At 46.2% G+C, this 24007-nt stretch overlaps 2 protein-coding genes across 3 annotated transcripts; one reads left to right on the top strand and one right to left on the bottom strand.

Annotated features, from left to right (window-relative positions):
• The first annotated feature begins 171 nt into the window (after window positions 1-171).
• On the top strand, window positions 172-16576 carry CASP9 (caspase 9). Of its 2 annotated transcripts, XM_028740558.2 has the most exons (10): window positions 180-379; window positions 1475-1688; window positions 3080-3169; window positions 3787-3824; window positions 5541-5717; window positions 6657-6746; window positions 7754-7901; window positions 10019-10177; window positions 11123-11232; window positions 12495-16576. In XM_028740558.2, exons 1-10 carry the CDS (start codon window positions 248-250, stop codon window positions 12585-12587), a joined length of 1251 nt encoding a protein of 416 aa, XP_028596391.2. In that variant the 5' UTR covers window positions 180-247; the 3' UTR covers window positions 12588-16576. The 2 variants fall into 2 exon arrangements, with proteins under 2 accessions (XP_077787547.1, XP_028596391.2); XM_077931421.1 differs by lacking the exon at window positions 3080-3169 and having other exon boundaries at window positions 172-379.
• On the bottom strand, window positions 14816-23496 carry LOC114602392 (chymotrypsin-like elastase family member 2A). Its single transcript, XM_028740559.2, has 8 exons — window positions 23442-23496; window positions 22020-22108; window positions 21334-21431; window positions 20014-20142; window positions 18948-19084; window positions 17084-17229; window positions 15911-16063; window positions 14816-14964 (listed from the first exon to the last, which is right to left on the bottom strand). The coding sequence occupies exons 1-8, from the start codon at window positions 23494-23496 to the stop codon at window positions 14947-14949; spliced, it is 825 nt and encodes a 274-aa protein (XP_028596392.2). The 3' UTR covers window positions 14816-14946.
• Between the last annotated feature and the right edge of the window lie 511 nt (window positions 23497-24007).

Here is a 24007-nt window from a genome sequence, read left to right as displayed (position 1 = left end):
GGTTGAACGCTCGGGACCTGGCGTGGGAACTCTTGCGCATGCGCAGCAAGCCGCCGCTGCCCCACCCCCAGCTTGTTAAGGCTCCGGGAGTGAGGGGGTTAAAGGGGCGTCGCCCAGGATTCCGAGCAAGCAATAGCAAGCCACCCTCTGGTGTCCTTATATGGATTGAAACGTCAGAGGGGGCGGAGTCCCCTGACGTGTCGAAGGGAGGATCTCCCTTCCCGGAAGAAGCGGCGCCGCAGGTGCCATGGAGGAGGATCATAGGCAGTCGCTGCGGCGGGCTCGGCTGCGCCTAGTGAAGGAGTTGAAAGTGGAACCCCTCTGGGATCTGCTGCTGCACCAAGAGATCTTCACCCCGGATATGATCGAGGAGATCCAGGTGTGCCTTTTCCTCCCTTCCCCCGCACAAGCGGCCCCTTTGTTCTCAAGGGATCCCTTCCAGCCTTCCCCAAGTTTCACTTCCTAAAAGGCTGATCCGACCTCAAGTGCTTGGGAGTATTTGAGGCTGTGATCCTGTATGTGCATTTACAGGAGAGTAAGCCCTGTTTAACTCTGCCTTGTGCCTATTTTGGTTCTTGGACTGCTTTCATTTATCTGGTGGTGAGCGCCACCCATTGTTACAGTATTTACTTCTGAGTAAACACAGATAGGACTGTGCCGCTGGGAGAAGTTTCAGGGGTGCCTTAAATATTTTAGGCTGCTTTTCTGGGGCAGCGCCTGACCAGAATGGCATTCAGTAAAAAATGCAGAAGTTACAAATAGTCCAGAATTTAAAATTTTGAAAACATAACTCTGCTTTCAGCAGAACTGAGAGAACATTACTGAGACTATCACCCAGAAAATGGACATCATTTTGAAAGTGTGACTTAAGCCAGGGATGAGGAAGTTGTGGCTCTCCAAGTGTTGTTGGACTCGGACTTCAGGGATAATGGGATATGTAGTCCGGCAAGATGGGGTGGGGGTTGGGTGAAGGTGCTGCTGCATCACACTGTTGATTCATGTCGAGCTTGTGGTCTACTAAGATCTCTCAATCCATTTCATATGTCAGGCCAGGTGTCCCCCCATCTTACATTTGTGCATTTGATTATTCCTGCCTAATTGTAGAACCGTACACTTGTCCCTATTGCAATTTGTTGTGTTAGATTTGGCTCAGTTCTCTAATCTGCTAAGGTCATACTGAATCCTGATTCTACCTTCTGCGGGACTATCTACCCCTCCCAGTTTGGTGTCGTCTTCAAATTTGATGAGCCGTCCCTCAATTCCTTCATCCAAATCATATATAAAGTTATTGAACAACACCGGGCCCAACAAAGGCCTGGCTTGCTGACTGGCTGCTGTCTGCAAGGCTGCTCTAGATTTCAATATTGCTGCCTAGCCCTCTGTCCTCTGTTTTCTTCTCCTCCACTATGCATGCACTGTTTGTGAAGTTTTTTGTTTACAAATTCCCGGAGGAATAACCTTCATTTGTCTTCAGAAAGCAGGTACACGCCGAGACCAGGCCAGACAGCTGGTTATTGATCTGCAGACTCGTGGGAAGCGAGCATTGCCTGCTTTCATCTGGTGTCTCCAAGAAACTGGACAGAATGACCTGGCCGCTTTGCTGAGCGCAGGAGGTGACCAGCCACAGTTGCACCCAGCTGATCTAAAGCCAGTTGAAATCCGTACACGTTCTGAACCAAGGGATCCACGTATGATTTCTTCTCTGATCTTGTTTCAGTTGGGGATTTTATAACCTCATTTTAGCATGCCTCCATGGTCCTGAAACTATATCTATAGAAATCAGGGTGAAAAACAAATAGAGGCGATTTGTTGTTAATACTGCAACCCAGTGTTGCAGTGTAGAGCATTCCTGTTCAAGCTAACATACCTTTTCCCAAGACACTCCATGCCATATACCCTCCTTTTCTTGTATTCTTCACACACTTAAAACAGTCAATGCAGATATAGCATGGGGGCAGGCAACCAGGAGAGGCAGGGTAAATGGAATGGAGTTTTTTGGGAAAGGGCATGGCTGGCATCTTGCTTGCATGTTTTTGTTGTTATATTTCAGTATATATTTTTTTAACTTCTACAAACTGAGATTATTTTGAGCATGCTGATACATCCCTCTTATTTGGCTTGGATGGGAAGCTATTAGAGGGAGGCTATTGTAGAACATAAAAGGGACGCAGGTGGCGCTGTGGGTTAAACCACAGAGCCTAGGACTTGCCGATCAGAAGGTCGGCGGTTCGAATCCCCGTGACGGGGTGAGCTCCTGTTGCTCTGTCCCAGCTCCTGCCAACCTAGCAGTTCGAAAGCACATCAAAGTGCAAGTAGATAAATAGGTACCGCTCCGGTGGGAAGGTAAACAGCGTTTCTGTGCGCTGCTCTGGTTCGCCAGAAGCGGCTTAGTCATGCTGGCCAATAAAGCGAGATGAGCGCCGCAACCCCAGAGTCGGCCACGACTGGACCTAATGGTCAGGGGGGTCTGTGGTAGAACATAAATCATTATGGTTTATGAAGAACAGGCTTGACAGGTTCCTATGCAAGGGAGGTTGCAGTTTAAAACAGATGCAAGGAAATGTTAGAAGGAGAATGAAGATGGGACTAGAGAGGAGGAGAACATCCTGTTATTTCCATTAAGCAAATTTTTGCTCAGTTCCACTATGGTACTGGGACCCGGGGGTTGTTCTAAAGCAAGGGTGGCTCACCTGTGACTCCAGCTCCCATCAGCTCCAGCTACCACAGTCAACAGTCATGGAAGATGGGAGTTGTAGTTGAACAACGTTTGCAGGGCACCAGGTTTCCCACCCACTGCTGTAGATGATTTTTGCTGCTATGCAGCATCTGTGCAGTGTTTACAAGTGAAGAATTTGGCTTCTTGTATTGCATTGCTCATAGGAAACTTTATACCAGTTTCATCATTAATGGTCAGGTTTAATTGTACTGTGGTTGGCCTACAATTGTTGCAGTGTGAATGCATCCCAAATGCATCGAACCCATAATGACAGAGCAATTGTTTGGAGTGCATGCGTGCACATCCCAAATCTTGGCACCACATGAAACTTGTGCAGAAACACAGCAGACCCTATCCTTGCAGGTATTACGACTTCTGGAAATTTGCCTTTTCCTGTTCAAGAACTAAATCAGAGATGCCAGAAACCGCCCCGTGACATCACGGCTACTCGGGGTAAGGAGAAATCAGATTTCTTACGTCAGATTTTGATTTCTTACAAAGATTTCCTAATTGATGGTGTGTAACTGACCCAATGGGACGCGGGTGGCGCTGTGGGTTAAAGCCTCAGCGCCTAGGGCTTGCCGATCGAAAGGTCGGCGGTTTGAATCCCCGCGGCGGGGTGCGCTCCCGTTGCTCGGTCCCAGCGCCTGCCAACCTAGCAGTTCGAAAGCACCTCCGGGTGCAAGTAGATAAATAGGGACTGCTTACTAGCGGGAAGGTAAACGGTGTTGCCGTGTGCGGCTCTGGCTCGCCAGAGCAGTGATGTCACGCTGGCCACATGACCCGGAAGTGTCTCCGGACAGCGCTGGCCCCCGGCCTCTTGAGTGAGATGGGCGCACAACCCTAGAGTCTGTCAAGACTGGCCCATACGGGCAGGGGTACCTTTACCTTTACCTTAACTGACCCAGTGGGTCTGCGGCACCACAAAACAAAAACTACCTTGGAGATATCAAAATTTTCAAAAGTAGGGTGTCCATGGCTTGGCTTTTGAAAAACGGGGGGTCCACTGCCTTATATACATTAAATATATTTCTAAATATTTATATTTTGACCTTTGTCTCATTCTCTAGGCTCTGTAGAAGAAAATACCAGAAGGAATGCTGAAACGGTTAGTTTATTACCATTTCTGCAATCAGCATATTTAGGGTTTGCTTGCAGGTGGGTGGGGATGGGCAGCCCCCTTAATTTTTGTCCACCTTAATTTTTTCCGTGGCAGCTCAGAAGCATCCAACATACAGTGCTTAGACTAGTGTGGTACGTTGGCCAGAATCACCAGTGACCATGTTTAGGGAAGTTTTTTTTATGATTGATGTTTTAATGTATTTTTAACCTTCTGTTGGAAGCCGCCCAGAGTGGCTGGGGAAACCCAGCCATATGGGTGGGGTAGATATAAATGATGATGAACTGGGTGAAAATTATTATTCTTTATTTGTATCCCATTTGTCTGCTAGAACACACTTATAAAAACCTTTGCAAGCGTATGAACAAGGTTGCCTTTGTCCCATGATGGCACAGTACTGCCTAACATACCTCAAGAAGAGGCCTTTCCTAAAACCAAAGAAACAAACAAAAACAAACTCTGAGTTGGAAGAGACACGCCCCCCCCCACCCCCCGGCTCATCTAATTTAACCCCTTGCAATGAAGGAATCAAATCCTGACACTGCTCCTTGAAACCCTTTCTAATGGGGATGCTCTGGGCATAGTAAAGGTAAAGGGACCCCTGACCATTAGGTCCAGTTGTGACCGACTCTGGGGTTGCGGTGCTCATCTCGCTTTATTGGCCGAGGAGCCGGCGTACAGCTTCCAGGTCATGTGGCCAGCATGACTAAGCCACTTCTGGCGAACCAGAGCAGTGCACAGAAACGCTGTTTGCCTTCCCTACCTATTTATCTACTTGCACTTTGACATGCTTTCGAACTGCTAGGTGGGCAGGAGCAGGGACCGAGCAATGGGAGCTCACCCTGTCACGGGGATTCGAACCACCAATCTTCTGATCAGCAAGTCCTAGGCTCTGTGGTTTAACCCACAGCGCCACCCGCGTCCCTCAACACATTAAAACACAATAAAACACCAAACATTAAAAGCTTCGCTAAACAGGGCTGCCTTCAGATGTCTTCTAAAAGTCAGATACAGTGGTACCTCAGGTTACATACGCTTCAGGTTACATGCGCTTCAGGTTACAGACTCCGCTAACCCAGAAATATTACCTCGGGTTAAAAACTTTGCTTCAGGATGAGAACAGAAATCGTGTGGCAGCCGCAGGAGGCCCCATTAGCTAAAGTGGTGCTTCAGGTTAAGAACAGTTTCAGGTTAAGAACAGACCTCCGGAAAGAATTAAGTACGTAACCAGACGTACCACTGTAATTGTTTATTTCCTTGACATCTGGTGGGAGGGTGTTCCACAAGGCCACGGGCGCTGCTACCGAGAAGGCCCTCTGCCTTCTGGGGCCTCCCACTCACAGAGCCTGAGCTGTTGTCCTCTCCTTCTGAGACATACCCTTGGGCCTTGCTCCTGTGGGTTGTTTAACATATGGAAACTTGGTCTCTTCCCACCTCCAGCTAAACCAGCAGTGGGCAACCTCAGGTGCAGGGCTCAAATACGTGTCTCCTGGCCTCTATCACTGGCCCTTGCAGCGCTCTCCCTAGGCTCAGGGGTAGCTTTTTGGCTCCATGGGCCAGATTGTTACCAAGATTGGCTTCACAGGCCACATTTGATGGGCGGGCCCATCGATTGACAGCCCTTTCATGTTCACCTTTCTCTCCTGGACGCTTTTGATGGCAAACAAGCTGGTTCTAACTCCCACCTCCTATGTTGCTTGACAGGTTTACGTCCTGAGAACGGACCCCTGCGGCTACTGCCTTATCATCAACAATGTGAACTTCAGCAGCGTCTCTGGCTTATCCTCCCGGGCTGGGTCCGATGTGGACTGTGAGAAGCTGGAGAAACGCTTTAGATCCTTACGCTTTGAGGTCTTGACCCGACGGGATCTTAAAGCTCAGGTGAGAATTTCAGAACCAACGCAGAAAACAACACAGCCTTGAGCAGTACTGTAGGGGCTGCTGTTTCTCACATTCAGGTCTCCTATTATTATTATTGTTGTTGTTGTTGTTAGTTATTATTAATGTTATTATTATTGTTACAGTTGTACCTTGGATCCTAAATGCCTTGCGAGTCGAACGTTTTGGCTCCCAAACGCCGCAAACCCAGAAGTGACTGTTCTGGTTTGCGAACGTCCTTTAGAACCTGAAAGTCCAACGGGGTTCCGCAGCTTCCGATTGGCTGCAGGAGCTTCCTTCAGCCAATCAGAAGCCAGGCTTTGATTTACGAACATTTTGGAAGTCTTAACAGACTTCCGGAACGGAATCTGTTCGACTTCCGAGGTACCACTGTATTATTATTATTTTATTTTATTTTATTTTATTTTATTTATTTTATTTTATTTATTTACCTACCTACCTACCTACCTACCTGCCCTTCACCAGCATGTCTCAGGGCTGGTTACAATGATTTCATGATTCAGATTTTTTTTAAAAAAATTGGCCCCTGGAAAGACAAGATGCTGGACTAGATAGGATCCCTTTGGCCTGATCTAGTATGTCTCTTCTGCTTTATTTCCCTAGCGATCACTAGTCTTGACAATCACAAGCCCCCAAGGAATGTTTCCTTGCAGTGGGAATTCCAACCCCACAGCCAAACGGGGAACCCAAATAAGGACCAGCAGCTGGAAAGGGGATGATGGCACTTCCCCCCTCATCCATCATCTCCAGCCTACAGGGTGGGAACCTGCATGATTAAGGAGTGTGTCCCTTCCCATAGGCTTTGACTTGATGCTTTCTTTCAGCAGTTTTGACACCAGGGTGGGGTTTCTAGAGAGGGCAGAGCTGAGGTTACCTGCTGTGTTGATGTCTTTAACGTGAGATCTTTGGAAATATCTGCAGGAGATTGTCACAGAGCTTCAGAGCTTGGCCACGCGAGACCACAGCTCTCTCGATTGTTGCCTGGTCGTCCTCCTTTCCCACGGCTGTCAGGTAAGAGAGGCTGGTGCTCCATTCACATCCTAGGATTGTAAGACCCTTGGGGCAGAGAGCTGTCTCTCTTTGGATAATGGAGCTCTTCAAAATCCTTTTTAAAAGAAATCTTAAATCGTCTGGCTTCTAGTTGATCCATTTTTATATAATTGAATGATTCTGTATATATTTCCATATGAGGAAAAAGCTAGTTTGCACCCCAGATTTTTAAATTTGTTTTTATTGTTGATGCTTTTATAATTTTATTATTAAGTTGCTTTAGAATGTTCCATGGGGAGCAATTCATAAATTGATCCTTCTTATAGCCAAGATGGCAACATTCACCCACATGAGGGCACTGTTGGCAGGGTTCAGGGGAGACCCCAAGGTTTGCCAAAGTAAATGTAGAAGAGAGATAAGGATGGGGACCCCCAAAACATGATGGAGCATGCTCGGTGGACATGGAATGCTGTTTGTTTGAGGAAGGGAGGAGAAAAGGGTGGAATGGCATAGTTTGGAAAAAGGTGTGGCTGGCTGCAACTTTGAACAGGAGCACTAAGGAATTTAATTTGGTTTGCATTTAAAGGCAAACCTGCCTAACAGGCACTTTCCAAACAATATGCCATCCTTTGAAATTCACACTTCTCCAAATTTTGCAGTGCAAAAATCTCCAGCCAAGTAAATGGTTTTATCCACCTAAATGCTACTCAGACTAGACCTGTTGAAATTTATAGACAAGTGAGCCACATCCATAAATTTCAATAGGTCTACTCTGAGTAGGAGAAACATTGGTGGCAGCGCAATGTTTTCTGCACTAGCTGTAGCCTCTGGACCATCTTCAAGGGCATCCCCATGTCGGGTGCATGGCAGTGGCCATTGTGGAAGGTCTAGGAATTGCTAGCCCTTTAAATATATGGCATCTTTTAAGGCCACCTGCAAGGAAAGAGAAATCAGAGAAGGCTTGGTACCTGGAAGTTGGCATGAATTTCTTTGAATACCTTTGCCAGCCACCGGTTCTCTCCTTGCAGGCAAGCCACATTCAGTTTCCCGGTGGAATCTATGGCACAGATGGGCGGTCCATCGCTGTGGAAAAGATTGTCAGCTACTTCAATGGCACCCATTGCCCTAGCCTGAGGGGGAAACCCAAGCTCTTCTTCATTCAAGCTTGTGGAGGAGGTGAGTGTGTTGATAGGCCTCTGGGAACTCAGAGTCCAGGACCTGGAGGGAGTTGGCCGTTGTTCTAAGACAGCGGTTCTCAACCTGTGGGTCCCCAGACTTTATTGGACTACAACACCCATCATCCCTGAGCTCTGGCCTTGCTAGCTAGGGGTGATGGGAGTTGTAGTTCAACAACATCTGGGGACCCACAGGTTGAGAAAGGCTGTTCCAAGAGGACCAGAACCAGGTGTGCAGGCCAAAGGAAACAAAGGGCTAGTTTCCAGAGCAGAAAACAATGACTGGAAGGGGCTAATGTGTCACTGAAACTAGGTAGCGTTCAAGATTGAAGGCGTTTTCAGAATGAGGAGGGAGTTAATAACTTAAGAGGAGTCCGTTGGAGTAGGCCAATGGCCCATCTAGTCCAGCATCCTGTTCTCACAGAGGCCAATTGGAAAAACTCAAGCAGGACCCAAGCACAAAAGCCTTCTCCCCTCCTGTGGTTTCCAGCAACTGCTGTTTAGAAGTTTTTTCTGACTCCAGCTGTGGAGGCAGGGCATAGCCATCATGGCTAGTAGACATTGATAGGCCTCCTTTCCATGAATTTGTCTAACCCTCTCCCCTCACCCCCAATTTTTTTAAAAATGAAACTTTTTCATCATGTTGTACAATAAAAAACAAACTGATCTAAATGAAAACCCCAAAAAGAAAGAGAGGGGGGAAATACAAAGTCCTTTCTCCAAGGTAGATCTTAACCCTTGTCTCCACAGAAGGGGGTGGACCCTCTGAGCTCTCACCTGGGAGCTTCCATTTCTTCTCCCAGCCTCCCACCCTAGGAGGTCTTCCCTTCTCTGCCTCTCACACAGGGTCCTTTGAGAGCCAGTGTGGTGGAGTGGTTAAGAGTGGTGGACTCGTAATCTGGTGAACCGGGTTCGCATCTCCGCTCCTCCACATGCAGCTGCTGGGTGACCTTGGGCTAGTCACACTTCTTTGAAGTCTCTCAGCCCCACTCACCTCACAGAGTGTTTGTTGTGGGGGAGGAAGGGAAAGGAGAATGTTAGCCGCTTTGAGACTCCTTCGAGTAGTGATAAAGTGGGATAACAAATCCGAACTCCTCTTCTTCCTTTGTCAAGTATGCACCACCTTCAGGTGTGTAAAATCCTCACAGTGACCCAGAGTAGAGGACACCGAAAATAATAGAAGAATGGGGGAGGGGGGTAGTGAGAAATAAAAAGGGCTTCTGATTCTCAGCCCGTCATTTACAGATAAAAATATTATTCAAAGTATTCTCTCTAGGGTGACGTCCAGCTATTCCTGCTTCTGCTAAGTGATATTTTCCCAATCTTCAGACCCAAATGTCTCAAATTCATTCATTTCCCCTTCCGCACAAAAAGTCCAAATGTCAGCAGTCCTCTTCCTCCACTCCAACATAGCAACTTTACCTCCAATAACATCAGCAACCGTTAGTCCTCGTTGGAAAACAACGAATCCTTTCGCCTTGACGGCAGCAATCAGATTACAATCTAACCAAAATTTAAAGAAAGAATGGGTGTGTGTAGATTAATATATGGTAAAACGATGTTCCAAAAGTGATTTATTGATAATGTTTAGCCTGAAACCCACAAAGTTAAGAGGGAAAATGTACAAGATTTCCTTGTCAATAGCACTAATATACTGATTAAACACAATTTAAAAGATACCGTAATAAAGCTTATAACGCCAAACATGGGTGGAGGGAAGTCACAGGGGGGAAAGAGGGTGAAAATAAATAATAATATTTAGATATATGTATGTTGAATGTCATGTTAAATTGCTAAAAGATTGTTTGTTTGTTTTCGAACACATCATTGTAGTATTGCTGCATTGTAAGAACTATAATAAGAAAGAAAGAAAAACAAAAAAATCATTTTGTCTTTGTTAACAGCGTCTACCCTGTAGTCATATATTAAAACAACACTCCATATTTATTTGTTTATTGTAGAATAGTTAATTCACATCCAGTTCTGTATCTTCCAATCCTATTTCCTCATGGCCATTATTTTCCATACTAAAGTTTTTAAAAAATATTTAAGCACACTATTGTGTGGTTCGTGTATTGTAGATGTTTTTTGAGAGGTCTGTGCGCTTGGGTTTTCTAGAGAAGAAGGACCGGGGGTTTGAAGTGGATTCTGACCCTTCTGCGGTCGAGTCGGATGCATCTCCCATCCAGGTGCCTGCAGGAGGCTCTGATCAGACGGATGCTGTTGCCAGCTTGCCCACCCCTAGTGACATCCTGGTGTCTTACTCTACTTTTCCAGGTAAGCAGCAGCAGCCGCTGTAGCAGTGAAGGGAGGCAAAAAGCTGCAGGTGCTTGCAGAGTTTCCTTCTTTCAGATCTTGCTTTTGGGTGGTGGTGACAAGGATTCTGCCTTGCATCACAGATGCTCCCTGACCGATAGATTCAGAGTTGATCGGCACATGGTAGGCTGAAGCTGCCCCCCCCCCCAAAAAAAACAGGTGCTTCCCCATAACTTTTGGACGGTATGGGCCACACAGAAGAAGCCCTCTATCCATCTGATGCACCTTTGCATGTTATGAGTGGTGAAAGGGGTACTGGTCTGTGATACTTCCCAAATGGCAAAAAATTAACAAGTGTCTAATGTTGAGGCAGGATGTGGGTGGTGCTGTGGGTTAAACCACAGAGCCTAGGACTTGCCGATCAGAAGGTCGGCGGTTCAAATCCCCGTGACGGGGTGAGCTCCCGTTCCTCAGTCCCTGCTCCTGCCAACCTAGCAGTTTGAAAGCACGTCAAAGTGCAAGTAGATAAATAGGTACCGCTCCAGTGGGAAGGTAAACGGCGTTTCTGTGCGCTGCTCTGGTTCGCCAGAAGCAGCTTAGTCATGCTGGCCACATGACCCGGAAGCTGTACACCGGCTCCCTCGGCCAATAAAGCGAGATGAGTACCACAACCCAAGAGTTGTCTGCGACTGGACCTAATGGTCAGGGTCCCTTTACCTTTAATGTTGAGGCCCAAGGCCAAACAGCTCTGCTGTTCCTCACCACCACAGATCGGCCCTGCTTTCAAGCATGTATTCTCAATAAGGACTAGACACTTGATTTTTTAAAAACAAAATATTGCTGAGATTCTTAGGAAGCTGACTTTCTGCACCCAGTTCCTCTTTCTGCAAGTTTTCTATCTGTTTCTGTGTGATCGCGGGATCCGCACAACTTCTCACAGGTTTCCCCCTTATTCCTTCCTTGCAGGTTTTGTGTCCTGGAGGAATAAGTGCACAGGCTCCTGGTATGTCGAAACCCTGGACCACGTGTTGGAACAGTATGCCCATTCCGAAGACCTGCTCAACATGCTTCTGAGGGTAAGCTCTGCATGTTTGAGCTGGGAGGCCTGGCTTGGGATCATAGAGTTAGAAAGAACTCTACAATCTCCCTTAGCCTCCTTCTCAGTACAGGATCTGCAGTGCAGGATGCAACCTCAGAGTTCCTCACAGTCGGCTCAAGTACAATGTCAGAGCAGAATCCTTGGGATTCATAACTGGATAACTAAATCCCTATGGAAATGAGGCTTCTCACTATCTATGTATTGGGTTCAAAGCTTGTTTACTAATTATGTTGAAAAAAGTAAGAACTTGGTTGTGTGTAGGCTCAGAAGTCTTCTGAACTGTGGAATTCTACATCTGCTGTGAAGCAAAAAAACCCCAAAATATTGTGGCTTAGCGTCAGAATTAATTTAAAGTATAGAATAATAATAATAAAATAATAAAATTTTATTTATATCCTGCCCTCCCCAGCCGAAGCCGGGTTCTGAGCGGCTAACAACAGTAAAATAATACAACATTCTAAAATCAGTTCATTATAAAATCAGTTCAAATCAAATTAATGGCAACCATTGGCTAGAGTTCTGTGAGGATTGCCAAAGGAGGAGGTCAGGCTGTGCCCTGGCCAAAGGCCTGGTGGAACAGCTCTGTCTTGCAGGCCCTTGAAAGATGTCAAATCCCGCAGGGCCCTAGTCTCTTGTGACAGAGCGTTCCACCAGATTGGAGCCACAGCCGAAAAAGCCAAGCCTTTTGAAGAAGCTGGGTATGTTTAGCCTGGAAAAGAGGAGACTGAGAGGAGGTATAATAGCCAACTTCAAATATCTCAAGGGCTGTCACACGGAAGATGGAGCAAGCTTGTTTTCTCTTGCTCTGGAGGGTAGGACTTGAGGCAATGGCTCTGAGTTACAAGAAAGGAGATTCCGGCTAAACATCAGGAATAACATTCTGACAGGAAGAGCTGTTCCGACTGTGGAACAGACTACCTTGGGAGGTTGTGGAATCTCCTTCCTTGGAGGTTTCTAAGCAGAGGCTGGATGGCCATCTGTCATGGATGCTTTAGCTGAGATTCCTGCCTTGCAGAGGGTTGGACTAGATGAACCTTGGGGTCTCTTCCTACTCTACAATTCTATGATGCTAAATAAATTCGGACCAAAGCTGAGCTGTGGTCCTTCCACCAAATTTCCAGTCTCTTACTCCACCGAGCCATTTTTCTGTTGCCTGATGCTTGAAACATCCCTTTTATTGATACAATGCTTGTGTGTAAGAACAGGTGGAGCAAATGGTTTCTCCCTTCTCTCACCCAGGTAGCAAATGCCGTTTCTGCAAAAGGGGAATATAAGCAGATGCCTGGCTGTTTTAACTTCCTCCGGAAGCGATTCTTCTTCACAGCCAAATGAAGAACCCTGGCAAAGCTTTGCCTTTAACAAACCCAGGGGAAGAGACCAGCCCTCTCGCAGAAGATGTCAAGAAGGCAGATGCTGGTGAAGCAGCTGTCTTGTGGCTGGGAAGGGGAGCCTATGTCCCTCCAGATGTTGTTGGACTACACTTCCCATCATGCCCAGCCAGCATGGCCAATGGTCTGGGATGATTGGAATTGCAGTCCCAACAATATCTAGAGAGCTGCGGTATCTCCAGATCTTATGGATTTGTTTTGTCTTGAAGCCATCAGGAGAGCAAATTTCATCACTCTACGAAGATTCTTCTCTTCTCTTTCTGGTTTCTGAATTGCCCATCGATCTCCGGAGAAAATGGCCTGGAAAGCCAGTTTGCATCAAAAGCCTGCCCCCTTCCAAGGTGTCCTCCAGCAATTTAAGATCCCCCTCTCTTACTTTTTCCTGTGTCTGTATTGAGGGCATTCCAAATTACTTCTTCCAATTGCCCGTCTTTGCTCCTTTGCAAAAGTGCTTAAGGGGAAGCTGTTAAGCCAGCTCATGTTAGAGGTGTAAACAGGGCCGCAGATGAATAATAGAGGGTTGTCTCCAAAGTTAGCCCTACTCAGAGTGGATCCATGGAAATGACTCGCTTAGATCCATTGTTTTCAGCGGGTCTACTCTGAGTAGGACTTGGTCAGCTACAACCCAATAATTTAAAAAGCACTTTGTTGGGGGAAGAGGATGTGTACGTTGTATGTGCACAATTAAATCTATTTCTCTGCAGTCTGTCTTGTTCCTTATTTAGACTCTGTTCCTCTATGGGTGTCTCTGAATCTGCTCAGTGGCAGGAACAAGGACAGAACATGATCTGAAGAGCATCCCACATCCTGATAATTTTGACAATTCCATGCCCTTGTGGTGTCTGTTCAAGCCCGTTTCAGTTTATTTTTGGCAGGTCTGCTGAAACTTTTAAGAGTTTGCTTTACATGAAACTTGAGCCATCTTTAGGGTGCTTGTCTGACAAATTTACCAAATATGCCCACTCAACTGCTTAGTTCTGTGGAACTAGTACTGAGACAGGTGCTACATAATACTCATTCTGCATTTGTAAGAAATCGATCTTTTAGTGTGGCTGCGCCCACAACTTTGGAACTCCCTGCCTATTGACATTGGGCTGGTATGTTCACTGTACTCTTTTCGACGCATGCTAAAAAACTTTTATTTAGGCAAGTCTACCCAGATATGTGAGGGACGTGGATGGCGCTGTGGGTTAAGCCACAGAGCCTAGGACTTGCCAAACAGAAGGTTGGCGGTTCAAATCCCCGTGACGGGGTGAGCTCCCGTTTCTCAGTCCCTGCTCCTGCCAACCTAGCAGTTCGAAAGCACGTCAAAGGGCAAGTAGATAAATAGGTACCGCTCTGGCGGGAAGGTAAACGGCGTTTCCGTGTGCTGCTCTGGTTCGCCAGAAGCAGCTTAGTCATGCTGGCCTCATGACCCGGAAGCTGTACACCGGCTCCATCGGCCAATAAAGCGAGATGAGCGCCACAACCCCAGAGTTGGCCACGACTGGACCTAATGGTCAGCGGTCCCTTTACCTTTACCCAGATATGTAGAATGTGGACAGGTGTTTTAATCTGTTTTTAATTTATTTTAAAAAAAAATGTTTTCAATTTTCAACTGATGGTTTTATGGCATTATTCTTTTGTAAATCGCATTGAGGGTTGCTTTTTTTTTTTTTACAATCAGAATGTATATAAATTTTATGAAATGAAAAATAAAAAACATGATGTTTCTGACTTACAGCTGCTTGGAGAGTTCTTGCATTTTGGCAAATGCATTCCTTCCTGACAAGTTACCTTGGTTGTCTCTGTTGAGACAATGTGGTCATTGCCTTTGCACGTATTGGAGAAATTTCTGCTGGTGTGTGGGTGAAGCAGATGCATGCAGTGTGGAAGTAACCTTTGGTTCTGCCAAAGGTTTTACTTTTGCTATTTTTGTGTTTCTCACTGTTTTTAATTCTCTCATCTATTAAATCACCTTGGGACAGTGGTTGAGAAGGCCAATAATAAATCAGTGTTAATAAGAACTGAATAAAGCACCGTAAATCACCCTGCCAGGAGATGCCACCAAGTACCTGAGCAGCACATGTTGAATTTTGTAACCCCTCATCAGAACAACTGGAACCATGTTGCGTTGGGCAAAGTGGCGGAGAATTAAAGAAGAGATCATAGATACAAAAAAAAAAAAAGGTGCTCCCAGCATCTGGGACAGGACACTCTTGCTTGGATTATTGCAATGTTTGCTTTTGTTTTATTGTGCAACTGGTGTTATTCTTAAGATAGCGTTCCTGGCCGATTCTCTCTGGGTTTCAACGCTCCTTGCCTTAATACTGCGCCATCACCTAAAGACAATGCAAAAGAAAGAGGAAGTGTGAGCATTCATCTCAAAAAGCAAGAAGCATTGGCTTATTTGCCTTTGTATATATTCATTTTTTAAAAGGTTTCATCTGTATTTTGATCGTTTTATGATGTTTGCTGATTTCATTTTTGGATGCATATTTTATATTCTCTTACATAAGCCGCTTAGAGCATTGTATAAAACTTGTAAATTGCTTTTTGTGTGTGGCATGTCCCCCTCCCCCCTCCCTTCATCCCATTTGTCTCACATGAACTGGTTTCGCAGATGGCAGTGGTGGGATGGGGGCTTGAGATGCATATAATGGCTATGAGTGGGGACCTGGATTGGCTGACAAAGACCCTCCCTTTTGAAACCAAAATCCCTGCAGCCATCTTTCACCCAAATCCATCCTTGCTTTGTGTTCTAAAAACAGGATGGGCAGATTAGAGGCATTAGAGATGCCTGCTAGGTTGCCCAGAGACCTTTGGTTACCTGAGGCAAAGGTGATCTCCTCCCTCCTCTGCAGAAACCACATACTTCCAATAAAATGTACAAAACCTGCCCAGACTGGCAGCTGAATCTGAGGGCTGTTTCCAGTCTGAATGGGGAGGGCTTACTTTGGGGAGGGCTCAAAGGGGCAAAATATTTTGTAAATGATTTTGGGTGGAATGAATCTGAATTGCATGCCTATGGCAGCACTCTGCAGAAATCAAACACAGAAAGGGGTGTTTGTTTTCCTAATGCACCAAATCCACATCGGAAACAGAGCCAGGGAATTGGACGCTTCAGAAATCCAGAGGAAAATGTGAGTGTAGCCTCAGTCGAAAGGCAGATCTTCCCCTGACACCTTTCATCCCAAATGTTTTCTGTCTCTAATGAAGCCCACTCTTGGTGCAGTATCCATATTAAGTGGCAAGGATGGCGGACCGGCCTCAAGGTGTGCTGCTCACCTGCGCGATCCAGTCGTTGAAGGCGGAGACCCTCGTGAAGACAGACGGCTTGCGGTAGTAGTTGCAGCCAAGAGAGGAACCGAAACTGACCACTCCGTGCACCTCCCATTTCCCACTAGAGTTTTGGCAGTTGAGTGGGCCACCAGAGTCCCCCTGTAAACAAGCCAAGCAGAATTTGATGGAGCTTTTGGGGAAGGAGATGCTCTGGGTCACCACGAATGCTCTGCGTTGAGGAATGGGGAATGGGAAAGTACAGGGGCATAATTGGGGGAAGGGCTGGGGCTTAGTCCTTAGAGCACCTGCTTTGAATGCAGAAGGTTCAACACCTGGCTGCTCCAGAAGGGCTGGGAAAGACCTCTCTGCATTGCCTGCTTAGCTTATACATAAATCCATGTATAAGCTAAGCAGGCTATAGCTTAGGGCTCCACTCTCTTGGGGACCCCAAAAAAATTTAAAGGAAAAAACAACTGGATGTACATTTCCAAAATATAAGATAAAAAACAAATAAAATAAAACCTACAATTATTTTTTCATGTGATAGCAAGTTTCTAGAGACTAGATTATGAGTCTTTGTAAATTGTGTTTCTAAAGGAACTTTTGTTATTGCCAAATGCCAATGTGTTTGCATTATCAAGTTTGTTATGAATAAAAAATCATTTTAAGTTAGAGCTTAATAATTATTTCACTATTAATATACTTCTTAATTGTATTTCAGTTCAACAATTACTTTGATAAAATACATGTTTTGTTATGTGCAAGTGGCTTTAGATACCTATTAGGTCCATAAATTACCATATAGCATATATTCAAGACAAAAAACAGCGACAATTTGTTGTTGACAAAGGACAGCTAGACCTATAAAGGGGCCCCATTACCTTCAGTAGCTTAGGGCCTCATCAAACCTAAATCCAGCCCTGTGCCTCTGGCTTGGGGAGCTGCTGCCAGGCAGTGCAGGCTATCTTGAGCTGGTAGGATCGTTCATATTATTGTTCCAGGGAATGTGACTCAAATGCAAACCCAGCTGAATTTTGCCTCCATCTCTTGTGAAAGCCAGAATGAGTCACGCATTGCAAATCTGGTTCTTTGGTACATCTCCTTCCGATTGCAAGCCGTGTTGTTTCTGGCCACTGGATTGGGCTGCCCCTACCCTGACACCTGCATGCACACACTCACGTTGCAGCTGGAGATCACGCCATCGCCGCCTGCACAGACCATGTTGGTTTTCACTGAGCTGCCCCACCAGCTGGCCTGGGAGCAGGTGGCATGATTCACCACAAGCAAGCGCCCCTGCTGCAAGATATCTGGCAACGGACCATTTGCTAGAAGAGACCAAAGCAAGAGAGTTATGAGATGGAGCAATGTCAAGCAAGGAACTAATACGCGACCTGAAAAGGAAAAGGAAAGGGACCCCTGACAGTTAAGTCAAAGTCACAGATGACTCTGGGATTGTGGTGCTCATCTTGCTTTACAGGCCGAGGGAGCCGGCGTTCGTCCACAGACAGTTTTTCCGGTCATGTGGCCAGCATGACTAAGCCGCTTCTGGAGCAACGGAGCACCAAAACCAGAGCAGCGCACAGAAACGCCATTTACCTTCCCGCCGGAGCAGTAGCTATTTATCTACTTGCAATGGCATGCTTTCAAACTGCTAGGTTGGCAGGAGCTGGGACTGAGCAACGGGAGCTCACCCCATTGTGGAGATTCAGACCACCAACCTTCTGATCGGCAAGCCCAGGAGGCTCAGTGGTTTAGACCACAGCACCACCCATGTCCCACAATAGGCGTCCTAGTGCTTTGCTTAAAAAAAAAAAAGTCCTCCCATTCTTTGAAAGTGCTCTTCTCCTGTGAAAGAGACTTCCAGTTTTCTGCCTCATTCTCAGGGAACTTTAGAAAGCTGGTGCATGCAGTGTTTATTTATTTTATTTTTATTTAGAAGATTTATAAACTACCTGGTAGTTCCCCTGTCTTCATCCCCCGAGCACTATAGAAAGAGGCTTATATTGTAACCTCGTGGTTGCGAGATGGCAGGTAGTGTTGGAAGTGCTTTTCTTTCCAGGAAACATTTCTGCAGGATTCTGCAGCCCCACCCGCTGCCATAGGAGCCAACTTCTAGGGGCTGAGGGACCATAAAATATTTGAGGGGGCTGGGAGCCCCCACAGTTGATGAGCATTGCCATTCTAATTGCCATTCTAATGGGGCATACCTGGGCCTCCCCAATATTTTGTTCAAGTTGGCACCCCTGCCCACTGTCCTGGACTGCCCATGCTTGCTGATCTGAGAAAAGCCCCATGAGAAGTGTTGCCTCCTGATGTTCCCAGTGCACTTCTAATTGAAACCTGAGGAGCTGGGGAAAACTGCAGAGTCAGACGGTTTGCAGAACAAACATCTCAAACGTATCCACCTCAAAAGTCAAGTGAGTGTGACAAAAACCCTGCTCCTTGCGCATGAGAATTTCACCTAGAGATGCCAAATGGGCAAGAAAGGGGAGAATTTTAGCACCTAAGAAGAAGTCTTCTCACTCTTGGTGCTGATTGGAGCCAATCAGAATGAAAGGAATCGACTCATAGAATTGTAGAGCCCAGCTCTCTGCAATACAGGAATATGCAGCTGTCCCTTACGGGGATCGAACCTGAAACCTTGGTGTTATCAGTACCATGCTCTAACCAACTGAGCTATCCAGGTGGTGAGTCAGCCACTGAAGATTGGCTCCTAGGGTTGGCCTGGAGAAATCACATGGGAGAAACACCAAGGAGAAGTGTGCCCAGAAAATAGCAGATCTAGCTGAAATGTAACACGTGGAGACCTTTGTTTATTATTGCAATGCACCCATGGTTTTTATTCTTCTATATTTATAAAGATGACTGTATAATCTTAGATGGGGGCATGGCTGTGACTCTCATGAAAGGACCCAGCACTTCTGAGTGTATCACTGCACTGCTGCGCATTATGCTCCTCAAAAGGGCAATGAGTCGCAAACTGCTTGCAATTAAGTATAATAATAATATTTTTTTAATTTAAAAAATCCATCACAACACTTACTTATCAGCCTTCCCCATCCAGTTACGTAGCAAGGATAGTTGGCAGCTAAGATACTGTTGGCTTTTGGGAGGCAAGCCGTCTGGATGCTGTTGCTCAAGGTGACATGCTGAGAAAGTTTGATGAGTGCAATATCGTTCCTGGTTTTGAGGGAGAAAGAGGAAAAATGGGCATGAAGAGCAGGCCGCATCCATCCGTTTATTTAAAGCATTATTATACCTCTTTAGACAGTCATGGCTTCCCCCCTAAGCATTCTGGGAGCTGCAATTTGCTAAAGGTGCTGGGTGTCATTATTCCCCTCACAGAGCTACAGTTCCCAGAGTTTACTGGGAAGAGGGATTGATTGTTAAACCACTCTAGAAATTGTAGCTCTGTGAGGAGAACAAGGGTTTACTAACTAAAGTTCCCAGGATTCTTTGGGGCGGTAGCCATGACTGGTAAAATCTTATAATGGTTTTAAATGTAAGGTGAGAATGTGGCTTATGGTGTGCATGGAAACTAGAAAACCGTGCCGAGGGGATTCCGGATAAATTGCCCAGGATTTTTTCCACATTTCCTAGGGTTTGGGCAAATTAATGCAAAAACTCTGGATTAACTGACAAGCCTCCAGGCCAATAGGTGGGGGACTTTTGGCCCAGAGGCTCAATGTGACCCGCCACAACTTTTACTGGTGAGGCTGTTCCCCCCTCAAACCACACCCCTTACCCCACACCTGATATTGCATGTGATGTCAAACATGGGACAGGTAAAGACACGGGATGATCCTGCAGCTAGAAAGCAGGATTAAACCATGCATCAGCTAACGACTAAGGGGTTCCATTTTTCTTGGTTAGAAAAAGTAATTCAGCCGCAGTTTGTTAATGCTGCTGCTGGCTTTCACATGGAAAACGCAAGATTTACTCAGAAAAAAATAAATGTATGACTTTGATGGCATGCCAAATACTAGAATTGATTTGAAAAATAATAATATAGAAAATTAACTTTATCTCTGCTCCACCACGACCACCACCACCACTGTTGGCCACAATAATTTCTTCTATTCTTGCTTCATGAAAAGCTATTATATTACCCATTGGTAAGTCTACTTGCGTCCCACTTTGGGTGAACAATGATTTTTGATGGGGAAACGGCAACTGATCCTCTCTCATTGGCTGAGAGACTGTGCTTTCCAAGGAAGACGCGATAAGTCCGACCAGAACTGAAGAAATGGAGAAAAAGAGGGAGGGATGAGAGTGTTTCTTTGCATAATGAAGAAGAAAAATCAAATGAGTCGGGTTGTATCCAACTACATTCTACTTAGAATAGACACATTGAAATTAATGGACCTGAACGAGTCCTCTGCCTTGATTTCAGGGGGTCTTTCTCTGAGTAGGACTAACACTTGAGGGTCCAGCTTGCTGACGACTGTGAAAACAGGATGCTGGACTAGATGGGCCACAAGCTCTTATTAAATTACATACGCTTCAGGCTACATACGCTTCAGGTTACAGACTCCGCTAACCCAGAAATAGTACCTCGGGTTAAGAACTTTGCTTCAGGATGAGAACAGAAATCGTGCTCCGGCGGCGCGGCAGCAGCAGGAGGCCCCATTAGCTAAAGAGGTGCTTCAGGTTAAGAACAGTTTCAGGTTAAGAACAGACCTCCGGAACTAATTAAGTACTTAACCCGAGGTACCACTGTATTATGGATACAAGCCAGTATTTTTTGCATATCAAACACTTTCATGGGCTACAGTTCATTTTGCCAACAGCAAGAAGAGCCTCGTTGCATCAGGCCAAAGACCCAACTAGTCCAGTATCTTCTTCTCTCAGTGACCAATATGTGATGGTCTAAGCAAGGGGGAGGTCAGTTGTCTCAGTATTCCAGGCAGGCTGAAAGGCAAGGATCAATAAAGAATCCCTGACAGATGGATATCGAACCTCTGCTTAAAAACCCCCAATGAAGGAGAGTCACCACACTGGAAGATAGTCCTTTCCACTGTTGAACAGCTCTTATCATCAGAGAGTTCATCTTAAAGTTTAGTCCATTGTCATTTGAATCCATTGGTTCGGGTCCCACCCTCTGGAACAGCAGCATATACAAACTTGCTAAATTTTCCATGTGACAGCTCTTCAGATATCTGAAGATGGCTGTCATATTCTCTCTCAGTCTCCTCTTATCCACGCTAAACATACCCAACTCCCTCAACTGTTCTTCATAAGGCTTGGTTTCCAGGCCTTTGAACATCTTGGTCGCCCTCATCTGCACACGTCCCATCTTGTCAATATCCTTCTCCAACTGTGGTGCTCATAACTGGACACAGACTGCCAGCAGTGGCCAAATTTCCCAGAGTGCCAAGAATCCCAGAGTCTTAAATGGAAGCAGCTGTTTTATTGGGGTGCTGACGTACCTGATACAGTGAGCGGCTGTCATGACCCAGCTGGTGGCAATGAGGGACCCGCCACATGTGTGATGCCAATTCCCACCGGACAGATATTGAAGGGAAGCCTGAGAATGACAGACAAGTCTCAGGATGAGCTTGAAGGATGCCCAACCCTGGACCACCCTTCACGCTACCCAAATCAGAGCCGAAACAAGTTTGCTCATGGAAACCCTTTTCCAGATGCTCTGAGTGTGCATTTTGTAATAAATGATTTTGACTCTGATTTTTTTCTCCTTTCATTACTTGGCCTTTGACAGGTTGACTTTGATACCTGCTACATTTTCATAGCTGACAAACCGGAGATGGGGCAACTTCCTGGAGCTGTTTCCTCTCTCATTACAGGGTCAACTTCTCAAATCTGTGGTGGAATCCTGTTTCTCTGGCATGCATGGGAGCTCCCACCCCACAACCAACCCTTCTCTGGAGGCACCACAAAATACAGAGATAATCCTGTTTTTCTGAGACTTGGAAATTGAGCACACAGCAGAACATGGCAGCTGGGATGGCTGGGACACTAACCCTAACCCTAACCCCCACCCCCCACCCAATCCTCGGGAAAATAGTCCATGATGGAAAGCCAAAGGAAGGAATCTTTTTCAATACTGAGAGACAGGCGATTAGTTGGACAACAAGACTGCAAGGCTGTATCTTACCTGCCAGGGCCAGCTGTTCTGCCGGGCATTCTCCCCTCCAACAACTCTGCTTACATTGGGCTTGTAGGTCGGGACCCCACAACTGAAGGCTGCAAAAAGGACACAGTGCAGACACTATTGGAAGGTTCAGCGCAACAGATGGAGGATGCTCAAGGGAGCAAAATGCTCAGGCTATAACTAAGCACGCCTATATTGTTCCAAGAACCCTCTTTGACTCTACGCAATACCACCCCTTTCAGGGGTTGGTGGTGGCTGAGCTACTGGAAATCAGAGTGTGTGTGAAAGAAATGAGTTTTTGCTGAGTCTGTACAGGCTGTGTACATACACTAGACCTTCAGGCCACGTTCTCCCCTTGAAGAATTCTGGGCACGGCAGTTCACTCCTCAAGGAATTACAATTCCCAACAACTCTTACAAATGACAATGCCCAGAACTCTTTGTGTGTGGTGTGTGTGTGTGTGTGTGTGTGTGTGTGCACGTGCTCTTTCTGAATGAGCTTCAAAGCTATTTTGCGTATGCAGCCTGGGTGAGTTGGAAATGCAGACCCCTCCCCACCCCACCATATCTGCACACAGTGCCCACAAAATGGCTTTCAGTGCCTGCTACATATCAGAAAAGCACCGGGAGAGGTTTTCCACATCTCCTGGTAGAATCGATTGTGCATCTTGTTTTGAGGCTTGCATGAGCTTAATAATAATAATAATAATAATAATAATAATAATAATAATAATAATTTATATGCAGCCCATCTGACTGGGTTGCCTCGGGCACTCTGGGCAGCTCCCAACAAAAAGTAGAAATAGCACAATACAACCTCACAAACTAAAAACTTCCCTGAACAGGGCTTTCTTCAGATGTCTTTAAAAAAACCACATCACTGTTTATCTGCTTGACAAGTGCAGAGCAGTTTCAAACAGCATATTAGCAGCCTGTAAAAAAAATCCTACTCTGCTGCTGTTAACAATGGTGCTCACTCTTCATTGCTAGACCATAATCGCTCCTGGCTGGGTTTTGAGTTGCCGCTTCTCTGCGCTGCATTTTGAGAGCACCTCCCCACCCCGCCAAGGACGGTCTAGTCTGACCTGCTCTCCAGGGTTCCCATTCAAACACACCACTTGCTTTGCAGATTCTGACCAGAGGTCCATCTGTCCAGTGATGTGTCTCCAGGCCCCTAAGGAGCCTGAATAAATGAGATAAACCCCGTGGTTTGTTCCTGGTATCAGACCCTCTGAGAATGCCTCTGCATGTGGAAATTCTGTTGCTGTCCTGGCCAGTAAACACTTGGCTGAGCTGTCCTTCATTCATAATCTAGATACTCTTTTTCTGAAAGCCATCTAAAGGAGTGGAGGCCAGCCACCTCCATGCCTTAGGGCTATGAACCAGGCAATTCCATCCTCTTATTTATCCTGTGTTCGACCCATACCCCCGTAGGCCAACGCCAGAGCAGCGAAGAGGACTGCAATCATGGCTGAGGACATCTCTGTTGAGAAGAGTCTTGCTCTCCATCCAATGGTCTTATATTCTGGGCGGGTTTATCAGTGGCAGGTCCAGCTGATAATGCTATCAGTGGCATGGAAAGGTCTGCATTAATTGTGTGCCACTGGGAGACGTAGCAATCAGAAAGTTTCCATTGCCTTCCTCCCAAAGGCCGTGCCAAAATACCCCCACAGCTGCTTGTTCTCCCACCCAAGTCACAGCTTTGGTGTGTACTGAAGATTGGGTGTGTGTCTGTTGAGCATTCTGGAGCCTGGGCAAGAGCAGGCTGACAACAGAGGGGCTACGGTTGAGAATCTATGTCCTGCACCTCCCGAGAAAGCCTGCATCTCGTAGCTTGCACTAAAAATGGGGGAGGAGGACCCATGGCAACCCCATGGTGACGCTCCCATCCCTTTCACGTCTTTCCCCGGGTGCTGGCACCCCACGCTACACCACTGGTAGAGGGTCAGGGGAAACATAACACATGATGGGACTTTCTTATCTACAAGGAAA

Source organism: Podarcis muralis, chromosome 7 (genome assembly GCF_964188315.1).
Source record: "Podarcis muralis chromosome 7, rPodMur119.hap1.1, whole genome shotgun sequence".
Lineage (NCBI taxonomy): Eukaryota > Metazoa > Chordata > Lepidosauria > Squamata > Lacertidae > Podarcis > Podarcis muralis.
The sequence above is the reverse complement of the archived record's forward strand: the minus strand, read 5'-3'. Positions and strand labels throughout refer to the sequence as shown.